This window comes from Motacilla alba, chromosome 6 (assembly GCF_015832195.1).
Source record: "Motacilla alba alba isolate MOTALB_02 chromosome 6, Motacilla_alba_V1.0_pri, whole genome shotgun sequence".
NCBI lineage: Eukaryota > Metazoa > Chordata > Aves > Passeriformes > Motacillidae > Motacilla > Motacilla alba.
In genome coordinates this window covers 18,589,524-18,608,267 of record NC_052021.1, presented here as the reverse complement: position 1 = coordinate 18,608,267, position 18,744 = coordinate 18,589,524, and the positions used below count along the sequence as shown (strand labels likewise).

General features: G+C 35.6%; 1 protein-coding gene across 2 annotated transcripts in view; it reads left to right on the top strand.

The window, feature by feature from the left end:
• Nucleotides 1-18,744, top strand: part of ERCC6 (ERCC excision repair 6, chromatin remodeling factor) — a 44,982-nt gene that overhangs the window by 19,787 nt on the left and 6,451 nt on the right. For both annotated transcript variants that reach the window (XM_038140789.1, XM_038140788.1), the window contains 9 exons: nt 3,562-3,697; nt 10,389-10,559; nt 11,004-11,180; nt 12,574-12,690; nt 14,097-14,192; nt 15,969-16,187; nt 16,908-17,018; nt 17,454-17,573; nt 18,594-18,688. In XM_038140789.1, coding sequence (XP_037996717.1) covers nt 3,562-3,697; nt 10,389-10,559; nt 11,004-11,180; nt 12,574-12,690; nt 14,097-14,192; nt 15,969-16,187; nt 16,908-17,018; nt 17,454-17,573; nt 18,594-18,688 — 1,242 coding nt within the window. The remainder of the gene's footprint in view (nt 1-3,561; nt 3,698-10,388; nt 10,560-11,003; nt 11,181-12,573; nt 12,691-14,096; nt 14,193-15,968; nt 16,188-16,907; nt 17,019-17,453; nt 17,574-18,593; nt 18,689-18,744) is intronic.

Genomic DNA, 18,744 nt, shown 5'->3' with positions numbered 1-18,744 from the left:
ATACCTTTAGTTCCATTTATTAAATTTTACATTAAAATATTTGTTCTGGCAAGCCACCAGGTAAATGTTTTACAGGAAGTAGCAAGCTGATTTGCAATGAAAGTTAGAGTTTCTGATGGGCAGGGAATTATCCATGCCAAAAATTAGTAGTAAGAGTAAAACCAGTAACTTATGCAGAGGAATTTCCATCTGCTTTTGGGTTTTTTTGTTGCTGCTTTTTAAAACATATGCTAGTGTGACTGGCCTTTCTTATAAGGTATTTTGTAGTTTTTTGTTACTTAACAATGCTTTAAAATTTCTTCTTCATAGGTAGAGTTACTGGCAAGATACTTGTTTGTGTCCTCATATTTGCAAACGAATGCGTGAATACTTGTTTTTTTTACTTCTGTTGGCCTGTTTACCTGATGTAAATAGCTACCTGAAATTTAGCAACTATCATAGTACTGTACTAAACAAATAATTACCTTTATATAGAGGTATGTTTAAATTATGTTTAGCTTGTACATGAGTTGTAAAATAATGCTTTAAAGACAAAATATTCCTGTTTTCTCTCTAGTTGCTTCCTACTATTGCCTTAATATAAAAATAAACCCCATAGGTCCTTCACTCAGGCCAGCTGATTTGCTTTAATATGGCTGCCTGGTTAAGGATGCTATTGTACAGATTATTTTGTATTCCCTACCCCGCTTGGGAGACCACTGAGTTGATGGAAATCCTTCAGGGACATCTCTTGACACTTAAAATAGTGCAAAACTACAGTGAAACTTTGAAAAGGCCAAAATTGATTTGCCCACCCAAGTTGTAATGCTCTTTCTGCATGTAAGATAATGTATTGAGTTTCATGTTTTGGCTGGTGCATGTCATGGAGTCCGTCATGGCAGTAATTCCATGGGAGGAAACAAGGTTTAAGATACTGGTGATTTTGTGTGTGTGATGCTGTAAGACAGACAGTCTCAACAACTTCAATTTTCATAGTCAAGTGTTTTCCTCACCGGGGCTGAAAAGGCAGTAATACTGGTTACCAGTAGTGCTGGTTAACTTGTTTCTACTTGAAAGAATGTAGTCTGATAGACAGGAGACTTCCTGGGCAGCGTCTCTGCAAAGCCAGCACTGAGGGGACAAAGCTGTGTGGTCAGCCCTGTCAGTGTCTTCCAGCCTAGTTTGGTTTTCCTTACCTTGCTGTGTAACAAAATCCTTTCGCTACAGTCTTTCCTTCATTTATTTGAAACATCAGATGAGAAACTGACAGAAAGTTTATACACTGATTATTTACCCATCTGTGCTCTTCAGGATACTGAGACATAAACATAAACAGCTCAATCTCTACTTTGAGTGGCAGAGATTAATTTCCATGGTGCTTAGGTAAATAAAAATCCATTGCCCCAGAAAAAGTGTGTTGCTCTTGCCGCCCTGTTCTCTTATTTTCACTAGGGTTTAGTTATTGTTTCAGCTTGAAAACATGATTTGCCAGTCCTTGGCAATGTTTGGTTATAATGAAATGTGTTTTCCTCTGCTAACTTTTTGAGTGTTTAAAGATTATAAATAGAGCATGAGTACAGTTTGCTTTTTCTTGATAGTAAGTTGCAGGAATTGGAACTTAGGTGCAATCCAATTGCATCTTATTAAATAACAACAAATAAAGGATTCTTGTGAATTTGGGCTTTATAAACCAGAAGCAACAGAAGAAGAAAGAGATTTGGATATATTGACCAGATATGACATTGTCCATAAGCTATTAGTACAATGCAGCTGTGAAAAAGGGACAGAATACAATATGACAATATATCTGGAATAGGGACAGGGCAGTATTATTATCTTGGTACAAGGCACTAGTAAGACTTTGTTTTTGAATGTTTTAAGTGTCACCTTTGTTCAAGGAAAGCAAATATAAATTGGATAGGCAGCAGAGCAGATCTTGCAGTGTTGCAGTGATTAGGAGAATGAAGGATGCCTCCTAAGTGTAGCAAGGAGAGGTATATGATTTGTTTTGTTTTGTGGAACAGCTCAGACTGGAAGAAGCTAGATGGCTCTTTTATATAAATAAATAAAAGCTCTCAGGAGAATAATAAAGTGTTGGCTAGTGGAAAGTGGGTAGAGTCAGACTAGACACAGAAGAGTTTTCACACAGCCAAGTAGAGAGGGAGTGGAGTTTCTGAAAATTGATCCAAGGAGGTGTGAACTCTTTGTGTAAGCTGAGGGGGGGGGGGGAAATCTGGATAAACCTTACATGTGAGCTTGTGTGAATACAGACCAGGGGAATAAACAGATGTATTTTGTTACTACCCACGAAGAGAGAGGAACTAGTGTGTTCTGGGAAAGGTCTCTCTTTTGCTGTAGTTATTTTTAAGAGCAGTAGCAGTGATTATTTGGATTCATAGCATAGTTGAAGTTATTTTTCATGTCTCCAAGTTCTTTCTTCCCTTTGGATTGCAGGGAGTTTTTTAATTAGACCATGTAAGGTTGTGTTATAGTATTGTTCATAATAAGCAATGTCCAGGTTGTTGTTCTGCATATGTATAAGCGTTTAATAAAGAATATTGTTTCTTCATGTCAGCAGTTTCTGAAGAATTAAGATGAAGATGTTAGGGGGTTTGGGCTTTTTTTGAACAGAGTGTTGCTGGTGTCTGAGAAATCCTTTATTGCTATCAGTGTGTGATCTTGAATGTATACTGTGATATTTTGCATTGTTTATTTAGTGTCACTTGGATAGTACATAGACACAGATCAGTGTATGATAACTGAAGCTATTGCCTTTGTTTGCAAAGTCCTTTTCTTCCTATTTTTTAAAGAGCAAATGTATTTGAAAAATATTTGCTAGTAACCACTACTTAATATACTTCTCACAGGATTGTTGGTATTTATTTGTGGCAATAGTATTTTTTATTTGGCTGATGTGCAAGGGATTTTTCCCTTCTTAAGAGCAGCTCTGAACTTCATATACAGAAAGTATGTTGTTTCAGACCTCTTTAGTAATTCTCAGAAACAGTAATAGAATTACGAATAAGAAACTTAGAGACAGTTTGAGCCAAGCTCAGATCTCAACATCCATGGATGATACAGTCTGCCACTTTAGAGTCCTTGTCTTATCAATAAACTATGGTGATGAGAGTACAGTATATTACCAACATGAAGCAGAACACCTGTGTGTAAGTTCATTTGTGAGACTCTAGCTACACATTCTGTATAATAGAAGTAATAAAATAATTGCTTGTTAATGATTTCTTTTCGCTTATAGAAACAGCAGTCACTAAAACCTGATTTGTAATATCACAAGAGGAAGTTCCCTTATGCCTTATTGTTTGGAGCTTTTCTATTCCTGTTTAGCATGATAGATGCATCCATTAACTGTTCAATGAGTGGATTCTTTTAGCAGTACCCTCTTCATCTTCCTTTAAAAAACAGACTTCCAGGAAAACAAATTGCCAATTAATTTCCATAGCTCTCTTATTCCACTTAAACCGTAAAGTATGTCATTTTAATATGTGTGTATTTTAATGAGCCACTTAATACAGATTATTTATGTCACATCAACGGTTTTTTTCCTTGAATACTCTATTTTAGGTACCAGGGATTGGGTCCAACAGTGATTGTCTGTCCAGCTACTGTGTTGCATCAGTGGGTAAAAGAATTCCACACTTGGTGGCCTCCATTTAGAGTTGCTGTGCTCCATGAAACTGGTTCTTATACAAAGAGTAAGGTAATGATTGGTGTTCATTTTGTAATTCTTGAGGCCTTTTTTTTCTGTCACTAGCAAAAAAAATCCCCTGATGCTTAATTGCTTAATGCTTCTGTGTAGGAAAGGGCTTCTTGTGCCCTTTCTCTGAATGTATTAAAAGAACAAAACGTTCATTGTCTTGTATAGATTTCATAGTAAACTGGACTAAAAGGGGGTTGACATAGAATACATGTTTATTATGATGAAGACTTTGTATTGCCTGAACAAATTAAACATAGTAACAGGTTTTTTGCTTGAGTTTTCCTTGTGCTGTAGTCCATGCTAGGAGTTTGACTAGACTGCTTGTACATCAGATAAATGCTTGTAGCACTTGTGAATTCCCTTCTTGCATTTCTTTGCATCACTATCATTGATCTGATATCTAGTGTGTTTTGCATGCATGAGTAATTTCTCTTCAGTTGGTGGCTGTCAGTTGGTATCACTCAGTCTCATTTTCTTTAATGACAGAATAACTTTGTTAGTTTACATTGTTTCAAGCAGTGCCCTTTCTGTCTTTCCATTTTCTTTGACAGCCTCTTCGTATGCATGTTCTTACTCTGTTTCTTAAGTTGGAAAGCCTGACTTGTCTGAAGTCTGAAACTTTGGTACCTTGCAGGAAAAAAACAAGGAAAACTTAGATTTTTATTTTCCCCATTATATTTCAGATGTTTAAATAAGTTTTCAGGATTCAGCAAAGCATTTTTTAAATTTCTCTTTAAATATTTATTGAATTTCTTGTAATAACATTAAGATTATGTGGTACTTAATTGCACTTGATTAAACGTATTCTGAAGTAATTGATGCAGTTACAGTACCTAGCAAAAAAGGAGTAGCACACTCTAATGTGCTAATAGCTTCCTGTTGTTCAATTAACTTGGTGTGTTTTCAAGCCCTAAAAGTCTGTTGACCTCAATAACACGGTCACATGTCTTCCTAAATTAAAACATGTATGCTTATTTTGGGTTGTTTCTTAATTAATGGATTTGACAGACTGACTCAAATTTTTCCATCTGCAGGAATAGTAAGGTTTTCAAGATTTCACTTTCCCACTGTCATCCTTCAAATGCATATTCAACAACTTAAAATTAAAGATGTAAGCACTTTTGAGTAGATTTAGAGAACTGAACGTAATTCCTCATCTAAGAGCTGCAGCAGTACTTTAAACAGGTGTCACTGACGAGGTCTTAACCACATGCACATTTTTTTCCTAGATGCCTCTTAATCAGAGAAGAGCAAGCTAAAGTAAGGAAAAAAACAACTTTCCTGTTTTACTTCCCCTTATACCTGCAGTAAACGTTTGCTACTAATAAATTAGCATAAGTAACACTAGTACACTGAAAATATATCACATAAAATACAAGACAGGTGATTTACTCCTGCCTAGGATTTCTTTTCAAAATACATTATGGATACTTTAGTTCTGATCTTACAGCAATTTCATCTGCTGATAATCTCTGGCATTGCAGAAGACCAGTTTTGCATATCTTAACTTTGTAATGCTCCTCCAGGGACCATTCTGCCCTTAAGCTCTGGCATGAGACATAAAAGAATAAGTTAAATAAATAAATAAATAAATATAAAAATAGTGGTTAGACTGCATAAGTTCTTTGAGGTTAATCTGACTTAGCCAAAAGCCCTGTTCACCTGTAGTCTCAGTGTGGCACAGGCTTGTTTGGAATTAACTGACAGTTCCAGGATTCACCTGTTCTATTTGCGTATCCTAGTTTATCATGAAGTAAATGAGAAGAGTTTTGTGTTGGACAGCTCCAGGAGAGGACTGGGGAACTGAACTTTGTTATCGGCTTTGAGTGAGAAAGGTCATTTCAGCCTCTGAAGAGGCTACAATTTTCTGAACCAGTGGAGGAACATTATTGTCCTCCAGATTACATGGATGTCAGACAGTGAAGATCATAATGGATTTTGAGGACTACTTTATCCTGTAGTAGTTGGCCAGCAGGTTGTGGTAAAACCCAATATTGCAGCTTGTTCTCTACAAGTCTATGAAGGAGGCATAGGTGATTTCTAAGGACAAAGATTAATTGTAAAACTATTGGATGAGAATTTCAGAGAAAAAGGGTTAAGCAATGACAGATGTCCCATAAGGCAAGACAGTATTTCGTAGCAGAAACACACAACAGCTGAAATTTCATTTGATAAAATTTAAGTTTATGTTGGAGGTGAGATGATGTATGTAATTTTTCCCATAACATTGTCAGGAATCCTGAAATCTTAGCAAATACTAAATCTTTCAGCATTGGTGAAATCATATGGTTTTATGAATAGGCATTTTCTGGTGTACCTTCTAAGATGCACAAGCATTGATGCAAGAGTCTGTCTCCCAGCTCTTCAAAGTTGCCCAGAGAAGTATTTCACTTGACAGTGAAGAGTAGGGAAGACATGTGTTCTGATTGTTTCATCATAAATTGATTCTAGGCAATACTTCCCACATCTGTTCAGTTTGTGACACTTCTTTAGTGTTACAAATGGGCTTTGGGCAACGTGGTAAGTGAAGGGCTCTCTGATTGTTACCAGTCTGGTTTGGTTTTCTTTGCAAGCAGTTATACGATTTTCACAGTAGCAGTATGAAATAACAGCCTGAATTGTGAGCACCAGATTGGCTGCAAATCTTGTCAGCCTGTTTCAGCTCAGTCTTTGAGAAATCTCACTGCTATAATATTTCTGGAGTTTTTAGCGTATGCAAAGCTTCAAAAGAGACACTCGTTATTCTTTTTCTAAAATAACAATGGTAGAAAATTTTGACAGTAAAGGAGGGAAGTATAAATTTCTCATTTCACCCCTTGGACTATGACTAAAGGTCTTTAGCTATGTATAAGGGAAAGCAGATTGGTATTTTAGATAATGGAAGGAAAACACAGTAGCAAGTTGGAGGGATTTCCAAGACTTTTGAGCTTGTTTAAGGCATTCAGATGAAATGTAAAGCTTGTTCTTTTTAAAAATTATTACTGTTTGTGATTTCAGAAGATTATTTAGCTCTTCTAGGATGATACGTGTGCTTAAGTTGGAGCAGTAGGTGGAACCAGACTTAAGTAATAGTCTTCCCCTGTGAAGTCAGCTTTCAGTTTGAACAAGGTGTAGCATTTGTGGCTAAATGTCCTGAAGTGCTGTCTTATGCTATTAAGCTCCTACTCTGGTTTACACTCAAATCTGATCTGTAAACATCGAGTGCTCTGAGACCTCTAGACCTGAGAGAAAAAAAGAGGTAAATCTAATGTAGTGTATCACAAGTGCTTTTTATTTATGGTATGGAACAGAAGGTAAGGAGAAAAAACTTTAATAGTGTTGGGAAAAAGCCTTCTGAGCAAAGAGCTTGGCCTGTTGTTTTAAAACTTCTGTTGGCACGTGAGCATGTGTAAATCATAGAATGTAAGAGGCAACGTGGACTTCGGTTATCGTGTTTAATATATCACATATGGAAGGAGGCTGTATTTTTTAAGTTCAAGGCTGAACTTCTAATTTCCTAATCTTTAGAAGAGGTATCACTGAGGTTAACAATTCCTTCTGATGTTAGTCACATACTGTTTGTGAATGTGTAACTTTGCATTCCCTTTTTCTGGTCAAATGCAGGACACACAATGCAGCCCTAGAAAGTAATTGTCAAGTTCATGCTTGCAGCTGTGAAACCATCTACTTGAAGATGATTTTACACATAGAACATTTTTGGCCTTCTAGCCTCAGAGTAGAGTACATACATAATCTACATGTAAAAAAGTCAATTTCACAGGTTACAGTTACTAGTAGGATTGCCTGTGGAACCTGTGTTTTAGCCAAAGGCTCTATTTCTGAGTTAAGGATGAAACTCAGATAAAATTAGTATCATGCTCCAAGAAGTAGCATTCTTGTTAAATATGTAATAAGTGGGGTTTTAGCTCTTTTTATTGCAACTTTTACATTATTCAACATTATAATGTATTCTTTTGAAGCCTCTTGGTGGTGCCATTTAGGTTTTTTTGTTGGGACAGGGAAATAATAAAGAGCTTTTATGTGTTGAATTTATGGATCTCCAGGCCTAATGGTTGGTTATGAGATGGTGATAAGCCTGATGAAGAATGCACTTTTGATTCACAAATGATACATGGTTGGATAAGTGACTAGATACTATCTGTGACTTCATGCTTGCCTCAAAATATCTGAATGTTTAGTGAATTTTGTAGTTATCACTAGTCTATGTCTTTAAGTTCAGTTTTAACATACACATTTTGGTCTAAGAAAATTACCATTTTTAATAAGAATACATAAGGGTTCAGATTTCAGGTCCTCTTAAATATTTTTAAAATACTATAAAAAAAGAAGAAATCTTACTTCTGTAAGTGTCAGTCAAAAAAAATTGTCCTGTTTTTGTACCTTCAGAAACAAACTTGTAGGTACATTGAGGTACCAACAAGACAAAAAGCATTTGCTCATAGATATGTTCTTAGAATAAATCATTAACCTTTTAGCCTTAAGAAATGGTGCTTGCCAAAATTCATGCAGTCTTTATACATCTCATGTGCTCCAGTGAAGACAAGATAACACCATCAACTTATCACCCAAAGTTGGGAGAAAATACTGTCCCTGAACTGCAAAGGCCTGAAGTACTGTGCTGAGCAAAAATGCAAGTGCATAATTACTCACTGTACTCACGTGTTCCTCTATTCATTAGCATCAGATAAAGGCCAGAGTGCAGAATTTCAAAATTAGATAACTGCTGTGTAATGTGGTGTTAGTAGGATTTCTCTCTCTCAAGCACACTTTTTGTAACTTAGTGTAACAGTGCATGACCTGAAATACTTCCAGAGAAAAAATAAAATTTAGACATGCATTAATCTAACTAAGCAAGAAAACTGTGGATTAAAAAAATAAAATATATGTATTTTTATATATATATATATATAATATATGTGTTTTATATTTTAATATATTTTATATACAAAATATTGTAAAATAGCTTAAATTATAAAATACCACACCCTCATGAGTTTGTATCCAATATTAGATCCATTCGCATGTTTTAAAATATTTAGAATTATTCCAAGAACTGCACTTAAAATGAAGGCAACCTTGAAAAGGTACCCAATGCAGTAAAATAAGACTTAGTAAATGTTGTAGTGTGAGTTGATAAAATTGTGTTGTTCTGTTTCTTCATTGTCAGCACAAATCCTTGTTTATTAAAAATTTAGCTTGAAGGAAACTTTAATTAATTACAGGTTCAGTAAATCCTGACTAGGATTCTGCTTTGGTGTGTTTACAATGAATGGCCTTCATGTGCCTGTGTTTCACTTCTGTTCTCTCTGCTACCTGACAGCGTGATTTATGGCTGTTGTTTTCTACGAGTCCACTGTTTGCCCTCTAGGAGGGATTGGTCTCTTGAGCCTCCATAATAACAGCAGCACTTTCACAAAACATCTTTTAATGACAAGAGTGTAGCATTCTGTAAGTCAGACTAATTGCAGACATACCCTATTAATTGCAAAAATTAGGAGAGGTTACATATTTTACAAGCTTTTAATTTTAAATCACCCGAGATGATTTGTCTTAAGTGTTTGGGTAGTGATGTCTACAATATTCTATGACAGACCATTGCTGAGACTTGAGAAAAGTTGCAGACTATGGATAATGTACCAGGTAGAATTAAGCTTTGGATGTCCACACCTGCAGAGAAATCCTGCTCTGTCTGTAGGGCAAATTATTCTAAAGATTACATATTCTCTTGAGACTCGTGATACCAACATTAAATAATGTGTTGTGGTTTTATCAGGAGATGATAATCAGAAAGCAGATCTTGAGTTAAATGAGTTTTTTGAATCTTGGGGTATGTGTGGGTAAGTAATTTAACAGTAAAAGGTCATGGATATCGATACCATCTGAGTTTTTGAGTTTTTGACGTGGGTTTTTCCCTTTTGTTTGGTTTTTAATTGTTTTTTGTGGGTTGTGTTTTAATTAAAGGCACTTCTAGTAATAAGGGGTTTGTCTTTACTTTAGCAAATTTAGTGGTGGTTGTACTTTCTGTTTTTCCCTTCTCATTATCTGCTGTTTAATTCCTCTAGATTTATACATGGAGGATAACTGCAATAAAGACGAGTCCTGAACACTGTCAAAAATTATATAGACTGTCCCTGCCCCACATAACTTGCAGCTGTAAAGGGTAGTAAAAACTTGGGAAAAGGTTAAAGCTTACAAGAGAAGCACAAAATTTGAAGATTGGTAGCAACTATGTTAATCTTATAATGAGAAAGGTTTGACAGAATTTAGGATTAAACAAATAGATTTTTGTATTTGTTTTTCAGCATTTCACTTGTTTAATTTTCCTCTAACATTCTTGCTTGCAGTACACAAAGCTGGGTTTGTGAAGCGAATATAGGAGAACTTGAAGAAACCCATTACCTTAATTAAATTCAATGTTTGTTTTTTCAGACATTGTCTTTAAAAAATTGAAAATAAAAAACACTGTTTCCTTCTGACCAGGCTTTTGGTGAATTCTGATTTGCTGTAACACGGTGTTCAAGTGCTTCATTCTTTCACAGATGATCTACGAATCGTATAATCAAAATCTTGCATATACTTATTTTTTTTGCAAAGTAAATTACAGATCTGCTTTTATAATATTTTTTATACATACCTCGGATAGCAAATCTCTGTGTCTGTCCCACTGACAACATGCACCTTTTGTCTTTAGGTGAAACTGATTCATGAAATTGCTTCATGCCATGGGATTTTAATTACATCTTACTCGTACATTCGTCTGATGCAGGACAACATCCACACGTATGATTGGCATTATGTCATTCTGGATGAGGGTCACAAAATCCGAAACCCAAATGCTGCAGTCACACTTGCATGCAAGCAGGTACTTTATAAAAAATAAATTTAAGTGCTCTGGAGGAAGATTCCAATATCTAGTAGCCTATCATAAAAATATATGTTTGATCATTAATAAAGAATAAAAGCATACATCACAATGGTCTGTATTTGACTATTTAACTTACTTAACATTTTTAATGAATTTACATGGGTAAATTTGCACAAGTATGGTAGAAGGAAAAAATTAGATATTTTAAATTGGATAGTAATTTACCAGTACTGATAAATGTCAGATTGCTGGTGTGAATTTTCTGCTAACAGTTTATGAACAGTGTATTGCAGAAATCTGTTTTTTTCATGAGTGTGAGGCCACATATTTTGACATGAGAATTTATTGATGGTGAAGTTGAATATCCTCTGAAGTAGGAGGCAGGATACACGAGGAACCATGAAAATAACTTTCTTTTGGTTTTGTGGTTTTTATTAATAGTTCCGCACTCCCCATCGAATCATCTTGTCTGGCTCCCCTATGCAAAATAACCTAAAGGAGCTCTGGTCCCTCTTTGACTTTATATTCCCAGGAAAATTGGGAACACTCCCTGTGTTCATGGAGCAGTTTTCTGTCCCAATAACCATGGGAGGATATTGCAATGCCTCTCCTGTCCAGGTAAATGCATCCAAATTATAATTTTGCTTGAAGGAAACTGTTTCAGCTGTTACTGTTGTTTCTAAACCGACTTCTAAATGTACTTAATGCTGTATGTTCTAGATACTAACCAAAAAAGAGCTGTGTGTTTGCATTACTGCTGCTTGTGTAAAAAAATCATTCAACTGAGACTGTTTCGTTTATACAGGAGTACAGCTTATAGACAAGATTTTCTTGTCAAAAGCCCTAAAGTTTAGGTCATTAAAAGTGTTCTTTGATATGAAGATAAACAAATTGTAGTGGAAGGTGACAGGTCCCACATTTTGATGTGTTAAAATAGAACTTTCCTGTTTGCTATCAAGCTTTGGCAAATTGTAGTAAGAGGAATACTTAAATCCAGTCTAGAAACAGTTTTTAATTTAAAAAGCTAAATTAGGTGTTGGAAGTCTGGAAGTAGATAACTAATTTTGAAAGCAAAAAATTACTTGGGAAATTATTTTGAATAAATGTCCATTAATCTTCGAAGTTGCAGTTCTCAACATTGATGACAGCTTAAATATTTTTCTGTTTTTAACTAGATAGTAAATAAATTGTCTGCATCATAATCTGCAGACTAAGTTTCGTATAAATGCTATTAAACTTGTATCCTTTTAACTACTGTTTGTAATGTTTTCCATGCATGCATTACTGAAGTTTTATTTTCTTATCAAGTTTAAGTACTTCTCTTGTATAAGTATTAGTAATTTACTAAGTTGTCCTTTCAATTGTTTTAATATATCAATAATTTATTATATTGTTTGTCTTGTTTTAAGACAAATTAAGGTATTTTTAGCTATTATTAGAGTTAATACCTGTCTCACACATCCATTACCCCTTATAGAACTGTATACTCCATTTAGGGCTGGAGTGACCTTTAGTTTCTGTCATCATGGGGATTTTCTTGCACTGATTTTTTTTAAACTCTCAAGTGAACACTAATCTTCACTTATTGTCTGGTAACCGCCATTGCTGCAGGCTTCTTTTTTGATCTTTAATATATGTATTAGCACTTTTTCATGAGGATCTTGGTTTTGTACAGATTTATACTCACTTCTTTCTTTGGTTTCTAAATCAGATATCTTACTTTTGGTCTCTTTTAGAGAAATCTGAGGTATCTGAGGAAGCCTTACTTACTCAGTTTTATTGTTGCTGACATGAATTTTATTGCAATTCATGTTGTGTTGAACATGCAACTATAGATTTTATTTCTTTTATTTTTATTTTATTTTATTTTTTTATTTATTTTAAAAATATTTTACTTTTTTTTATCTAATTTTGTTAGGATTTTCCTCTTGCTAATTATATAATTTTGCTAGTTGCTAGAATTAATATCAATAACCAAAATACAACTTGTGTGTTTTCTTCCTTTTTTCAGGTAAAAACTGCATACAAATGTGCCTGTGTGTTACGGGACACCATAAACCCCTACTTGCTGCGAAGAATGAAGGCTGATGTAAAAATGAGCCTTTCACTTCCAGATAAAAATGAACAGGTTTGCTTATTTTCACTACTAGATCTAAGTCCTCACTCTCCCCAAAAGTGTCTTTTATGAAAATTTGGAAATAATTTGTGCTAGTAGCAGATAAAACGTTGGTTTAACTAAAGATAAGGTGTAGAGCTTTCAAGATTCCTGTTTGTTCACCCTTGTACTGAGTATTAAATTACTGCTGTCTTGCAGGGTCTGTATGAGCTCACTTATCTAAAAAGTAAAGGATAGATGAAGTGTAGTCAGGGCTACTTAATACTGTCCCCTTGGGTCTCAAGAGCATTGAAATGAGTTGTCTGTTTCCTTTTGTACAGCAGGAAACAATTCAGCATTGTTTCCTGTCCTAGAAAGATTAATTTGGGCAGCAAATAGTACAGAAATACTTGCTGGCAGTTGTTCATATTGCAAGCTAGCTGGCCTATACATTATAATAAATTTTCAAAATACTAGCCTTGTGGTATGGAATGTTTCTTTAGGAAACATTTTCCTTCAAAGTAGAGGAGGTTGAAAGTATTGGTTAACTGAAATTCCTGCAAATACTCACTTGTAATTATTAGCTTCTTCTTCAAGTTTCAGTGCTTCAGGCATTTTTGTTCTGTCCTGACTCCTTACCTGTCTTCTCACTTTAAAAGAGAAGTAGACATGTTAGTCTTTGTAAGATGTGCTGAAAGATACATAATAAAGAAGCAGGCCATACTGTGTATATGCACATTTTGTTAACCAATTTTTTAATTTTTATATACTATTTTTAACCAACTTTTTAGTATCTAGACAATAAAGAGTCTGGGCTCCTTAATCTAAAGAATGTGATCATAGACAGTTTAAACAAATTTGATTTTTGCTCTTGCCCGTCACAGTGCACTACATCAGTTTGATTTAGAGCATAATGTTGGGTGAGCCACAGTGCACTCAAATCAGTTTGATTTAGAGCGTAATGTTGATGCAAGGATGCAAGGAAGTGATTTTCTTCAATTTTAGCCCATCAGAGCACCTGAGAAATCATTCTATTTCATGCTTAAGGTCTAAAGACAGGACAGACCACATCTGCTAAACTTCTAAGAATTTGCAGGTTGAAAGGGAGGTGACAGATGCACAATGGAAAGAGTTCACTATAAACAGCTTTGAGAGAGTGCTAACATTGCACAGTTACCTCATTAAAACTAGAAAATGGCAGCACTTCCAAAACTAAAGCAATTTGAGGGAAAAATCTAACTACTGGGAAAGAGCACATGAAACTCATCTTGATCATCATGTTCATTCTCTAATTTTTTTTTTTATTTCTAGTGATTTCTATGCAGTATCTTTTGACTTTGTATTTCAGTATGTCAGACATCTGTGAAGTTTCATTGTAGCACATGGTAAAATTCTAAAATTCCCACAGGTTGGGCTTGAGTGGTTGGTTTGTTTTGCAGGTCCTCTTTTGCCGTTTGACAGAGGAGCAGCGTCAAATCTATCAGAATTACATCAACTCTAAAGAAGTTTACCAGATTCTCAATGGAGACATGCAGGTGGGCATTAATAAGGATAGTGACGGCTAGGTTTGATGGATAAAATCATAGACTGGCCCTCACACTCTTCTAGCTGAATTCTGAGCAGTAAGGAAAGCAAACACACTGATCTCTATTCAGTTTTTGTAGTTGTCTATTTTTTGTCCTCAGAAATGTTAGATGAAATATGTTTGAGTTAGTGATCCGTATGTAGTGACATGACCAGATAAAAGTAGGAATGGATTGAGCTTCACAATATGTTTGTGATCTTGGGAACAAATTCTGGCTTTTTGGGTGACCTGTTGTAGGTAACTGTATTCATGCTTTTAACTAATTGCCCGAGCGAAGCAAAGGAATAGCATAGTTACTCCCAAGAGTACAAGTCAGATGTGATAACTTTGTTATGATTTCACAGTATTAACAAAAAGCAGAGCAAATAGAAAACATCCTTGTTACTGTCTTACTAGTCACTTCTCAACAGCTTCTGCCTCCATCCTCATAATGTAAGTGTTGAAATTTCTGTGACCAAGTGAAAGGAATAATTGGGGTACATTTTCAGTTGCTGAATGTTCAGGCTGCTGCTGCCTGTCCAGAATCTGCTATTCCCTGTGACTCCTCCGTTGCACACATGTGGTTTGTTTGACATTTTTATGCATGCAATGGATGTGTCTCCCTTCCATTTTAGCCCTTGTTTGTAGGAGGAGAGGTATTATGTGTTGGCTATAATGTGTAATGCACCATATTTTCTTGTCTTATGAGTTGTGAAATCCATTCTCAATGCATACCCAGTGGCTCCAGTCAGTGGTATGGTCAGCACGGCCATATATATTGCAGTCCCATACATAGAACACATTGACCTTATTACTGTTTTAATTTTTTTAATTTTCCAGTTCTCACAATGGTATAGTGGGCAAGTTTTTTCAAATGCATAGCCATTGTAGTTATCCCAGTAAAAATTTCTTTAAGGAGTTTGTACTTTTAGAGATGGTTTGTGCAAGACTATCTGCAGAAATTTACCAAAGATGTTACAAAATGGGCTATCATATTTACTAAGGATCTGAAAATTTTGAACAGTAAATGTCAATGCTTTTATTAGATATTCTGTGATGACAACAGCAAATCCCAGCTGAAAAACAGCTTTGTAAAAACAAACCATAAATTATGGGCAGGCTCATCCAGCTTGTAGTGTTAAAAGATTGAGGGATTCACTGTTTCAAGCTAGTTCATTTTTCAGCATATTCAGAAGCATAAATAACATTTGTAATATTATTGAATGAATAACTGAATAGAACCCTCTTAACATGGCATCAAAAGTGGTAATTTTAGGTTTGTATATTTGTTTAAATATGTTAATTCATTTATTCTTTGTTATCATGCATTCTGATGGGTATACTGACTGTCCTCAAGGTCTATCTTAAGTTACCTGCTAATACGGTAGGAGTTGGAAGGGAAGACATGATCATTTCAAGAAACAAATTGGTGGCATTTTTCCTTTTGAGTGAGAAAAACATGGCCTTACAGCTAGGGAGGGACTGGTTTTACTAGTGTGGATATTGTTGCTGAATTCCCTTGACGTCACAGAATAGGCTTGCAAGTACATAAAATCTCAATCACTTTCTTTTGTACTGGTTTTTCCTAAAATTTTCCCTTAAACAAGTATTAGCATCAAAACTTTATTAATAATAAACATTGATGGTGAGTGGATTAATCTATTGCTGTTTATTTTTTTTTCCACAAGCAATATAGATACAAGTATTCATCATGAAAATGGAAATATTTTTCTCCTTTATTCTTTAGATTCTCTTAGGACTATCAACTTTGAGAAAGATTTGCAATCACCCTGACTTCGTTGCTGATAGTCCCAGAATTTTGAAGAGTGTACCAGATGCTGAAGCGGAGGATCCAAATCAGTTTGGATATTGGAAACGTTCTGGAAAAATGATAGTGGTAGAATCCTTGCTGAAAATATGGCACAAGCAAGGTCACAGGGTGCTGTTTTTTACTCAGTCAAGACAGGTAAGATGAGCTAATTGTTTTTAGTTTTAGCTATTACTATTAAAACATGTGTGAGAGTTCCAAAAAACCTGCAAGTAGAACCACCTTTCCTAGTGTCTTTCTCATAAAATCAATATCTTACTGAAAAAGTTACTGAAATGACTGATGTCTTTGGAATAATCAGAGACCAGTTCCCAAACTCAGTAAGCTTTACTGAAATGACACAGCATTGTGGCAGTGGCCCAGTTTCACTACATTGGGTCAAAGCTGTATCAGTTGTACCCACGTGGTACCAGGCTGTCCCTGCTGTGTAGTTCCAGGACACAGTTGGTGTCACTTGGCATGCTCTGTGTAGTGCCTTTGCACCTCTGATCCTCAGAATCGCTCCCTTCAGGACAGTGGTACAGGCAGTGACCTTTGTTTGTTTTCCCTATGTACTCACAGTTTTGTCTTCCTTCTGTGGATTTCCTTGGGATGTTGCACACCAGCCTAATTGTCTTGAAGCTATGACCCTGGACTTCCAAACCAAGCTCAAATATTCCACTGTGTTCAGCTGTGAAATTTTTTTTTGCCCCATTTACATAAGTTGTTTTTCTCTCATTTAAGAAAGTGTTTCAAGTTTTTCATTGTCATTGTTTGTTTGATTGACACTGCAGTTAGTGCCAGAAATTCTTACAGGTTCATCATAGAGATGCTCAGTCTTCACATCTGGATTTCATTCAATCTTTTCCATCACCACAGATGATGCAGATACTTGAAGTCTTTGTGAGATACAGAAACTATTCCTACCTCAGGATGGATGGCACCACAGCAGTAGCTTCCAGACAGCCTCTTGTAGCAAAATACAATGAGGTGAGGTGTTCCATCCCACACATGAATACATATTAATGAGTATGATTGAGTTCTTCCATTCCTTTTTGTTCTGTTTTTAAATATACTGCTACAGGTTGGAGACACAAAACTAGGGAGTTCAGTGGAATGAAACCCGTCTTTGTGAGAGAGGGGAAAAAAGTAATCCTTATTTCATACATGAGCTGGGTTTTCTGCTAAGGAAAGAAACACATTTGAGAAGGGGGAAAAGCAATTTTATTGGGTAACAGTAAATGAAATTTAGATCAGACTACTTTTATTTGTCAAAAGAAATACTAGATGAGCAAGGAAATGTGTTCCTTCTCTTGGCTTCCTTTGCATCTGTGCATATACTGCTGATAAAATAATCCAGGATTTTTTTTTTAAATGTTACATTTTGCTAATTCTTGCTTTAGTAAATTCTCTCTTGTGTCACAGGACAAGTCCATATTTCTTTTTCTTCTAACAACTCGTGTTGGTGGCATTGGAGTTAACTTGGTTGGTGCTGACCGGGTAATTATTTATGATCCTGACTGGAATCCCAGTGTAGACACACAGGTGAGTTTGATTTATTATATTCCATTTACCAGCTGAGTTGAAATAAAACTGAAGACGAAATGATATTTATCTCCTCGAATAGTGTTAAAGCACTGTGTTGCTCTTTCCTAAGTTGCTGTTCCCAGCAATGGTCACTTAGGGTGCAGCTCCACATTATGATTACTCTTGTGGCAAAGCCAATTTAAGTGGTTCCCACCACATCCCCTATATGCTGTTATACCTTACCACTCTTCAGTATTGTTGATTCATGTAGTCAGTTACAGTGCAGTCAAAGAAACATTCAAATGGCCTGTGTTTTTACAATAAATAAACCAGATGTTTCAGAAGGGAAAGTACAGTTATGCAAGCTCTTGAACAGGCAGGACTGTTGGTGGAGACAGTGCTGGGTGAGAAGAGGAGAACAGATGCTGCTCAAATTGGCTTTCTCACTAGATAATGATATGTAGCTGTGACCTTAGAGAGCTGCTCTAAGCTTTTAGAAGTTGTTCATTATCTCATCTTATCTCACAGTGTGGTAAGACTGATTTATCAAATCATGTAGCAGTTATATGGTCCTTGCAAGTTTGAGAGAAAAAAGCTTTTTTATAGAAATCGTATGTAGCTCTGAGATCTGCAAGTGTCTGACTTAGAGTACTCTGTATTAGTGGTTGGTTCAAGATGTTTGTAGGAAAGATTTCAGTTAAGTTAAAGAAGAAAAGTTCAAAAGAAGGGTGTGTACTAACACTCTATTGGGAAATTTCCTTCTGGAATAAGTCTATGTAAAGTACATATTCTAGGTAAAAGTTCTGATTTTCACATAATCTATGTATTGCTATTTTTCACATAGATTTCTTGGTACAATTGGAGACTTTCTAGATCTTTTTCCTCTCCTGCTGAGTTAATTACCCTATGCTCTAGAAATGCCACTTCTTGAAGTATTTGTTAAATGTCCAAACTAAGTTTGAAAGAGTGTTATCATTAGCTCTCTGTCAGACACATTGGAAAGGCTCATATCTGGTAACCAAACCTTTTGTGTTACAGGCTCGGGAACGTGCTTGGAGAATAGGCCAGAAGAAAGAGGTGACTGTGTATAGGCTGCTCACTGCAGGGACTATTGAGGAGAAGATATACCACAGGTCAGTCAGAATGATTTCTTGGATACAGCTGCATGCTCAGGAAAGTGCTTTTAGCA